At 32.8% G+C, this 10,262-nt stretch overlaps 2 protein-coding genes across 2 annotated transcripts; both read left to right on the top strand.

The window, feature by feature from the left end:
* Positions 1-2,194: 2,194 nt before the first annotated feature.
* Positions 2,195-4,821, top strand: LOC111697959 (spermine oxidase). The gene is made up of 4 exons (XM_023468141.1): positions 2,195-2,385; positions 2,904-2,996; positions 3,211-4,528; positions 4,817-4,821. Exons 1-4 carry the CDS (start codon positions 2,221-2,223, stop codon positions 4,819-4,821), a joined length of 1,581 nt encoding a protein of 526 aa, XP_023323909.1. The 5' UTR covers positions 2,195-2,220.
* A 4,507-nt stretch (positions 4,822-9,328) lies between these two features.
* On the top strand, positions 9,329-9,823 carry LOC111697965 (upstream activation factor subunit spp27). Its single transcript, XM_023468155.1, has one exon. It carries the CDS (start codon positions 9,380-9,382, stop codon positions 9,638-9,640), a length of 261 nt encoding a protein of 86 aa, XP_023323923.1. The 5' UTR covers positions 9,329-9,379; the 3' UTR covers positions 9,641-9,823.
* The last annotated feature ends 439 nt before the right edge of the window (positions 9,824-10,262 follow it).

The following is a 10,262-nucleotide window of genomic DNA, read 5'->3' as shown; positions in this document are numbered from 1 at the left end:
TTCTATTCAAGTCTTTATTTTTTTATTAAATTCTATTATACAAACGTTTTCGGCGTTTTTTATTGTTTAAATTGGATAATTTTTCAAATATCGTAGCAGTCGACATTTTCAATGCAAAATTTTTCAATTTTGACCATACATAAACTTTCCCTGGAGTTATGAGAGTTACCACAAAAAAATTGGGCCTAATCTGTTTAGCTGCGTATTAAAGTTTGAAACAGGCGAGCTAAATATATTATATTCTTGATCAGATCTTTTATGTTCCTTTGTTAATTGGAAATGAAACAATTTATAAATAGAAATCAGTTGAAATGACGTCTACTGCTACTACTGCATCCCCTTCAAGGAGTTAAATTGATTTTTATCAACAAAATCTTGAAAGTATGTTGAATAGACAGGTAATAAATCCCTCTAAACAAATCTAAAAAAATGCACAAAATTTTGACAAAATAAAATGGCGGACAGAGAACAAGGACTTAAAGTCCGACCTTGTAATTCAATTTGTTTTGTCAGGCAGAGGAACACAGGGTCACCAAAAAAATCGACAAAAAAATAATTAAGAATTTTGCTTTTTGATGATTAAGAAGCTATAATATTGTTAAAACAAATTCGAAATATAAGGAAGACGATTTTTCCGACTCAAATGCCGTAGCCTTTTCTCAAGATGCGTGTGTACACAAGATCCATTTCCGCCATGAAGTACACACATGGATTGCCTTAGTTCCATTGTTAAGCCCTGTTGCCCCAGTTCCTGTTGATCTGCTCCACCATCATGAAGCTCTACAACACTCCCATGAAGTACCATCAAATATCCATCATTAATTCCTTTGTTAATTTCTAAATTAACCAATTTTAACTCCGCCTTAAATGCAAATATTTCAAAACACTCGTTTTTTAAATAAAAGTTAGAAATATCCATTTTAGATCTCTTTATTTTATTATAGTGACTTTTAAAGTCAACAAATATTCATTTAAACCAAAAAAGCTGCAAACGGAAATTTTTATTGCGTAAACCTTTGATATTTCAAGCTTTTACTTCTTCATCTGGCAGGATTCATAGTGTGAAATATCAAAGGTAGTGTTTAGATCTTGTAATATTTCTGGACATACTGAACTAGCAGTAGATTTATTGTTGTTTGTTTTGAAATATCCGCCATTGTTTAGATATTTGGATAGTTTCAGTTCTATAACATATTCACTGTTAGTAGAAAGCAGTTGAGGTGTCAACACCTCCTCTCTCTGAGAGAAAGCATGCAACAGGCTTGCAAATATATTCAGGACTAGGGCCGCAACCCTTTTTACTGTCAACAAGAATGGGTTCACACCCTTTGCTAATAGTAGATGTCAAAGTCTACTACAGACAACGAGTATGGATTTCCAAAATCAAGTAAAAGTAAGGTTTTTGAAGTAAACAAACATTCAAAACAGTTGTTTTCTGTCGAATAAAAGGCTGTGTTCCTGCATAGGAATGGACACGGTTAAAAAAAAGGTCAAAAATTTAAAAACTTTAAAAACCAATTTGCAAATTTTATTTAAACAGCTTGAAGGGAATATCTACGTAATTTCACTCTCCATTAAAAAGTTTTTTACAATTTATTCTATTTTATGTTTGACCTGATCCAAAATGATGGAGTTGTTCATTTTTTTCTACATAAAATTCTATAAGTTTCAATTTCAGTTCTCTTCATGTAAAGCTACTCGTGAATTAATTTTAGTCGCAGAGATCATTCAGATATTTTTGAAAATTTACATCTTTTCAGGTGGTAACTTCATTATTTTTGAAAGGAATACAGGTTTCTTTTGTGAATCAGATGTGTAACGTTTATAACTAAGGGTTACATAAGATTAAGTCAGCAGTTCCTTTCAAAATTCATAAAAAAAAATCTATTACAGGGAAATATTAAGTTTTCTTATATCCCAAAAATATTAACTATTTTCATTAAGATTATTTCCATCCCTAGCATGGAGATGAATGTTTGCTTATCAATCCAGCCAAATCTGGACTTGGCTTATATAGATGTTTAAAAAAATTAAACAATTTATTGTTTTCTGAAAAGAAATTCATTTAAATTTAAATTTAAATATAATTTGACAATTCATATATTCAAAATGTTTTTTATTTTTTATGAAATATTTTTTATACCATTATGTATATATATATATAAATAAAAACTTCAGCGGTTAAAACTGGAATCAGTCGGTTGGAACTGACCCCACAGAATGGTTCTCAAAATGATTATTCTTTGCATTTTTATACTATTTGATGTTCTATCAATAACCTCTGGTAGAAATGTTAAGGGAGGAAAGGATGCTGATGTTCTTATTGTTGGAGGAGGGATATCTGGTCTTGCAGCTGCTGGCAGGCTGGAGAAAGCTGGACTTAAGGTAATAGCCGAGTCAAAACTAGAAAATGCGCCACATGAACACCCATGAGCCCAACATTGCTTGATATATATCGGTACAAGGATTCATATATCTAGTGTATGCTTGTACCCAGTATCTGGTGGACCCAGTATGTTTTATGCTACTAAATTAGGTGGACTGAACCTATATGTCAATATTAGGACTAGGACGTGATGGGCGGAACTAATTTGAATAGGCTAAAGTTTATTTATTCGATTTTTAGGATTTAACTTTAAGTTTTCCTGGCATCAGACATCAGACATTTTACAGATCTCTTATTGGTTAAAAGTTTGGACTATTAACCAATGAGATATTGTTAAGTATGGTGTCACATAATTAAATGCTACATCTTGTTAAATAGTTTTCAACTTCCCATTTCTCATAATACTGATTATGATTCACTATCTGAAATTTTATCTTTATTTACCTATTCAATATATTGTTTGTATAATCTAAAATAAAATTGTCTCCTTTCCTTGTACACCTTTTCTTTTATTCAGGTTCTAGTGCTCGAAGCTAGAGATAGACTTGGAGGAAGAATGTTTACTGGAGGTGATGATAATGTTATTGAGTTTGGTGCTCAGTGGATTCAGGTTAGTGATTGGAAGCTCAAGAAAAATAATTCAACTTGAAAAACAGTTATTTCTTAATCGTAAAAATCTCACAAACTGAACTTTTCTGATGAACATTTCAATGCATTATATAAGGAGAAACTCTTGAGGAGGAAACATAAAAATCCAAAATTCAATTCTAGACCATTTTTAAAATAACCTTAATTGTAATAACAATAATATCACTGAGTTTCAGGGTAAACGTCGGAATCCCCTTTTCCAGTACGCCAAGTCCCATGGCCTTTTGGGAGATAAAATCAGGACATATGGAGACACTTGGGAAGATGACTATCTGCCAGGATATGGTTTTACTTCCACTGGAATGAAGATAAACAGAGAAAAATTAAATTTAGCTCAAGACGTCTTTGAAACTATTAATAAGCTCACTGATTATGATGATCCTGAACATATAAATCAATCTCTTGGAGAATACTACTTGTCTAAAGTATATTCAGAAGTGGACAAACTAGACATAGACAATAAACAAGAGATGATTAATATCTTAGAGGGGTTTGAATTCGAGATAACCAATGATATTGGTGACATCATCAATATCACTAGTTTAAAACTGGTGGCTGAGTATGAAGAGTTTCCTGGTGGCGATGTAATTGTTCCTGGAGGGTTAAAAACTATTGTAAATGCTCTTAAAGAGGATCTAGATGAAGAACCTTATCAACTAAACACTGTAGTTGAAGAAGTAGCTTGGACTAAAAATGGCGTGACTCTTAGATCCAGCTCCAATGTTTACACCGCTGATCATGTTATAGTTACTATTCCCTTAGGAGTTTTGCAGAGTAATCCAGAGCTATTCTCTCCTACTTTAGATGCCAAGAAGAAGAAGGCAATTAAGAACATGCGACCAGGACGAGCCAGCAAGATCTTTCTGCAGTTTGACAATCCTTTCTGGAGAGAAGGAGAAGGACAGATGATATTTCTTTGGACCAAGGAAGAGCAGGAAGCTGCTATCATGCCCCAGGATTGGTTTAAAACCATCAGTTTTGTGGATGAAGTAGAAGGAAACCCGGATAAACTTATGATCTGGGTGGTTGGGGAAGCTGCTCTTGTAGCAGATAAGCTGGAGGAATCAGAAATTGCTAGAGTAGTGTTCAAGCTTATGCAACAATTTTCAGGAAATCCTAATATTACTCAAATATCCAGGGTTATCAGACATACCTGGCTTACTGATCCCTTCAGTCTTGGAACCTGGAGCTATCCATCAATCAACTCTACAGCAAAAGACTATCGTGCACTATCCCGCCCTTTACCATCAAAAAAAGTGCCACGCCTCCTTTTGGCCGGGGAACATACACATGAGAAATATTGGTCGTACATGCATGGTGCGATGTTGTCAGGAATAGAACAAGCAGAGAAAATATTGGAGTTCAAAGATCTTCTTCGTGCTACTTTCAATGAGGAAGATTCAGATGAGGATCAGGAAGAAGAGGAAGATGAAGAAGAAGAAGAAGAAGAAGAAGAAGAAGAAGAAGAAGAAGAAGAATATGATGAAGAAGAAGATCAAGAAGAAAATGATGAAGAAAAAGAAGAAGAGGAAGAGGAAGAAAAATAATAAGAAGAAAAAGTATATTAAAAAAGTTATGAATAAAACTATGCATAAACAATGACAATTTTATCACTCACTAGAAATTCAAAAATAACTTAACCACATTTGAAATATTTCTTGTGGATTTCTTGGTTCAAAATGAAGAAACCAAAACACAATCCAAAATAAGGACTCTTGTTTAAAAAAATCTTTTAAAAATTTAACTGTTTTGTATTTAAGTTTAAATTTTTTTTAATTTTAGTATAAATCAAGTTGTCAACAAATATTATTTTATATTACAGAAGGGAAATTCAGTTCTTTAAAAAACTCAGCAAGGTGTTTTGAGATTAATTAAAAAAACATTCCGATTTGAAGAAGTATCATTTTTAGAATTCTCTTTCTTCACAGTTAGCTAAGATGTTCATTTGTGATCAATGTTTAGTTTTAAATACTATACTAGAAAAAAATGTGAAGTTTAAGTTAACAAAATAAGTAGTGCACACAACCATAGTTCATTTAGCATAGCACATGCCTGTGAAATAACTGTCGTCTCTGAAGGCAGAAAACCCCAAGGAAGTTATGTGCACTTACCGCGTTGAATTACAAGACAGAGAGAGAGCCTGTTCTAGCAACTGCTCTCGGACCCCTAGTAGCTGGTCAACATGCAGGGCTTGGTTCAGAGAGTCCAGAAAGTGTCTGAACCTAAGCTAACCTAATATATACTTATCTCTCTATTTCTTTTAATTAAAAGCGGCGAGTGCACATATCTTCCTTGGGCATGACTGCCATTTCTGAAGGTCTTTGTAAACTTGTAGAGTCTGGATTCGACGTGTAAAGAAATGCCATTTTGTGTAAAAAAGTATATTTTCTCAAAAATATATTTCTCAATGACCTCTGCGCGCGACAAAGTTACCATGTTGCTTTCGTTGTTAGGACATATGTTTAGTAATATGCCAAGGAGGAAATTTGACATATTAGTTGCTGCCACTTAAGAGTGTTCGCGAAAAATGAAAGAGGGTATAGGCTTGCGGCGAAAAATAAGCGCTTTTGATCGCTACTAATCTTACTTCTATATCTGTTGCGTCTATAAGGAGAAAATTGATAAAAACAACTCATATCGAAGACCATAGCATCCATACAAATTTGGAAAGTTGCAACATTTAACTCTGATCGTAAAATAATCAAATTAATTCCAAACAAATCATTCAGATATTACAACCATTAATCATTGATAATTTTTCGACACATTCCTATAGTTGATATTTCATAATATTTCTTTATTTTTTATGATCTGAGAGTTACTTTTGAAAACTTTTATTCTTGTTTCGAGGATTTTTGATAAACGACATTTTCATATTTTCTAGGAATGTTTGAAAACCAAGCGCTAGCAATATATTACTTAAAAAACAAAATCAAAAATTTTATGAAATATGAACTTCTTACGAATGCGTCGAAAAATAATCTATAATTAATGTTTGTAATATCTGAATGATTAATTTTGAATTAAATTGATCATTTTACGATCCGAGTTGCACCTTTCCGAATTTGTATGAACGCTACGTTCTTCAGTGTGAGTCGTCTTTAACAATTTTCTCCTTATAGACGCAACAGATAGAAGTAAGATTAGTAGCAATCAAAAGCGCTTATTTTTGTGTGTGGCAAAAACACAATTGTTGTCGGATAGGAACAAGATTCTGACGATGAACAGATAGACAACGGAATAACCTTCAAATCAAAATCGATAATGCAGAAAACTCTTTATTTCCTAAAAAAAATGAAATGTATAATGATAAATAATTATTACAATGGTTTACGAATTTTATAATGAAAAGATTCTTATGATCTATTTAAGTATCTGTGGGTTAAAACTGTCGGGGAGTCCTAAGACGTTTTTTTATACATTAAAACTTCTGAAAAGAATGACAATTAAATGTTAACGAAAGTCACTAATTCTTTATATGAAATATTCTTTGCTTAACTTTTGAAATGGGTTCACAATTAATAAACGTGTTTAGACTCCGTTGTCGGAGAACAAAGAGAAGCGGGGCTAAAATTGTTTGGTTTGGTTTAGGAAACTCTAGGTTTTGTAGGTTTAGGAAACTCTAGGTTTTGTAGGTTTAGGAAGCTCTAGGTTTTGCAGGTTTAAAGACGACATTACATGGATGGGCGGGGGGTCTTATAGTTAATGGTTGACAACAATTCCTTTACAAACATTTAATGAATGTTTGTCTTAGAAATATTTCAAATATAAAAAGTGACAGTTATTAAACGGAATAGAAAAAATCCGTTTTTCAGTTGAAAACAGAAAGCAAAAAATATCGTTTTTTTGTTTTAACGCAAAACCGGTTTTCGTTTTAAAATAGAAACCTGTTTTTCGTTTTGAAAAGAAAAAAACTTTAGGAATTAGTGGGGGTAGTTTCTTGTTTATTTAAGACTAAAATAATGATAAAAAGATACAATAGGTAACCACAGGAGCGTAATAGGGGAGGGGCACGTGCCCCCCCCTCCTTAGGGGGGTCTCAATTATAAAATGATTTTATATGATATGGGGAAAAAGTTAAAAATAAGATGTTAAAAGGCAACACAACCTACCTTTTCTAATATCTTTTAAACAAAAATTCAGCATGTAAAACCCTGAAATTTTTATGGCGGTCTGCGCAAACAAAAAAAAACTTTGCAAAAAAAATATTGTTAGTAATTCTGTAGAAAAATATTAATTTTGTTGGACTGCATTGGTAAGAAAAAAAAACTTGATATCAAAAGGTATGTTTTTATCCTTTTATTACAATTCATATATTCAGCAAATAAATTGTTCTGCTTCTCACCGCTTAAACATATCTTATTACTGATGAGGGAAAATAATTTTTTGAAAGGGGGAAAGATTTTTCAAGAAAGGTAGTTTTTGCCACAAACGCAAATTTTCTGATCCCTATTTCTTTGAAACCTGATGGTGTTAACCTTATTTTAAACTTAGGCTTTTTCATAGTTCATAGAATTCATAGTTTGAAATATCAAAGATCTAGACCAAGCAAAGACTAAGTATGAAAGATATACGATACACGGTTCTTTGATATAAATAAAAAACTAATCAGTAATTTTGCCAAAAAAGGATTTTTTTGGGGGGCAATAAATTTTCAACGGGGTCCACACAAAAAAATAAAGTACCCCCTAACTACTAAGTACTAAAGCTCTCGTACGCCCCTGAATATAATATTTAGGATAAAATCGAAAATACAAAGTTTCAAGGTTATTAATGCGTCAGTTTTAAGGTTATTAATGCGTCAGTTTCAAGGTTATTAATGCGTCAAAGGAATTGAGTCTTTGTCACAATCTCTGATTTTCTAATCCTTATATCTTTTGAACCCAATGTCGTATACGTTTGATATTTCAAACTATGAATTATGTTAAATAAAATAATATAAGTTTGAAATATCAAAGGTTAAACTATTAAGTTACTTAGATACAGGTTTAGATAACTTGAGTTTGTGGCAAAAACTCCATTCCTTTATATATGCAAATTTAGTCACTGACCATAAAAAATGACCATATGTTCCAATGTAGTAAAAAACTTCTCTTTACTAGGTTTACAAAGCGCTTCTTGTCCTCTATTTTGGTAATATCTTACAGGGTGTAATGTCGTCTTTGTAAATGATTTTTTTATTTAGCATATAGTGATACCTACTATGAAAGCTATAATTTGTCTGCTAGAGTTCAGAATTTTTTTGTTTTTGTTTTTGTGGGGTTCTTAAAAATAAAAGAAATTTGTGTTCCTCTTCACTTTTTATCTTGCAGAAATGTTACAAACATCATACAACGTTTTGCACAATAACAAAATAGTCTTTTACCGTTTACATAAAATATACTCTAGCAGACGTAACTTTATTTTGACCATTGACATCAGGTAACACAACGCTTTGAAAAAGACAACTTCGAATTTGTCTCTTAATTCCCCTGTTTATGGGGACACCCTGTAGCTTTCATTGCTGATTAGTCTAGTACTATTCCGAACAGTTTAAAATAATAAAACCCATAATTTCGTGGATTTTCTAAGTTTAACTGGAATAATTGATGTATTTTCCTTTAACTCGACCATTCAAAACTTTTTTGGGGTCATGTGAGTTGCCACAAAAAAATGGATATAATAATCTTAGTTACTGGCTGGATATATGGCTGGATATATGGCTGGATATATGGCTGGATGTATGGCTGGATATATGGCTGGATATATGGTTGGATATATGGCTGAAAATATGACTGGATATATGGCTGGATATATGGCTGGATATATGGCTGGATATATGGCTGGATATATGGCTGGATATATGGCTGGATATATGGCTGGTAATAAAATAATAAAATAATAAAATTAATAACAGTAATTAAAATGCTAAAAATAAATAAACTTTTTAACCACAAAACTGCGAATTTTCAAGTTTAAAGTTGGCGCCAGATATTTTAAATCTTCAAGGGTTCTCTTCCTTTCTTCCCATCTATCTGTTATTTAATAAACTAAAACCTAGAATATCTATTATTGTGACGATGAAACCAATAATTTTTCATTAAATAGAACCTTTCCCCCGTTCTATTGGGAACACTTTTCTATACAAAATATATAATAAATTCCTAGATTTTCTAATAAAATATCGCGAATTTATGTCTTACTGTTGGCTGAAGCAAGAGAGGGCCGGTTCTCTATATAGTGCAGGAATCTCTGCGAGACACAGTTCTATCCTGGGAGAGAAACCCCCGCTAGTATATAGAAGGGTACTAGGCACTGCTATATACCACTCTACTATATACACCGCTACTATATACAGTATTCATTATGCCCAAGGGAAGCGGACTCACCAAACCTCTCAGCCTTAGCGATGACCTTGCTGACCTCCTAGGGGCCAAGAAAGGGGAGAAACTGAGCAGGCCTGAGGTTGTGAAGAAGCTGTGGGCCTACATAAAGGAGAAGAAGCTGCAGGACCCCGAGAACAAGCAGTTCTTCACCCCAGACAAGAAGATGGAGCCCATCTTTGGCAAGGAGAAGATCAGAGCCTTTGGAATGGCTAAATTCTTGAAAACGCATTTAACAAATTGATCACTCCCCGCCCCACTGATACCCCTGTACTAAGCTGCCCCTGGAGTTACATTGCTGTGGAAGATTAAATTTCTAAAATCTGAAATCAAGAAGAGGAAATCTCTCCCTTGTAATCTAGAATACTCCTTGAAAATATGTATATATAAAATTTTATCCTAATACAATAAAGTACAAAGTCTTGTATGTGTATGTTAGTTTTTTCTTTATTTATATTAAACAGTTTAGAAAATTAGAGTTTAAAAAGAAGAACAAAATTAAGAGAAACGGTTTCACTAGATTAATTAGTAAGAAGATAAGGAGAGGGAAGAGAAAGTTGAAAAAGTTGAAAAAAGTTGAAACACCTAATGTAGAACTATTTGTATAAATCAATAGGTTATGGGGAATTTCTCTCTTTTCTAAATGGGATGCGATCGATTTGACATGTCTGGGATCAAATTTTTTAAATTGAGAAAAGTAGTTAAACTACGCACGCTGGTTCACGTTGAAGAGAAGCGATTCAACTTGTACGTCTCGTAGTTCAACTGAATCCCATTTGCAATTACTTCTGCATTTAAAGATTTATAATTATGGTTTTGTTAACATATTGTTTATAGATACAGGGTTACCCACAAATAATAAGACT

This window comes from Eurytemora carolleeae, unplaced genomic scaffold (assembly GCF_000591075.1).
Source record: "Eurytemora carolleeae unplaced genomic scaffold, Eaff_2.0 scaffold111, whole genome shotgun sequence".
NCBI classification, from domain to species: domain Eukaryota; kingdom Metazoa; phylum Arthropoda; class Copepoda; order Calanoida; family Temoridae; genus Eurytemora; species Eurytemora carolleeae.
This window is presented reverse-complemented; position numbering and strand designations above follow the sequence as displayed.

What these genes read in the sequence shown, in the direction of transcription:
- LOC111697965 (XM_023468155.1), top strand. Translation starts at nt 9,380, where the DNA reads ATGCCCAAGGGAAGCGGACTCACCAAACCTCTCAGCCTTAGCGATGAC.
- LOC111697959 (XM_023468141.1), top strand. Translation starts at nt 2,221, where the DNA reads ATGGTTCTCAAAATGATTATTCTTTGCATTTTTATACTATTTGATGTT. An exon ending in TGGAGAAAGCTGGACTTAAG is followed by an intron (nt 2,386 to 2,903) that starts GTAATAGCCGAG and finishes TCTTTTATTCAG; the next exon opens with GTTCTAGTGCTCGAAGCTAG. An exon ending in TTGGTGCTCAGTGGATTCAG is followed by an intron (nt 2,997 to 3,210) that starts GTTAGTGATTGG and finishes ACTGAGTTTCAG; the next exon opens with GGTAAACGTCGGAATCCCCT.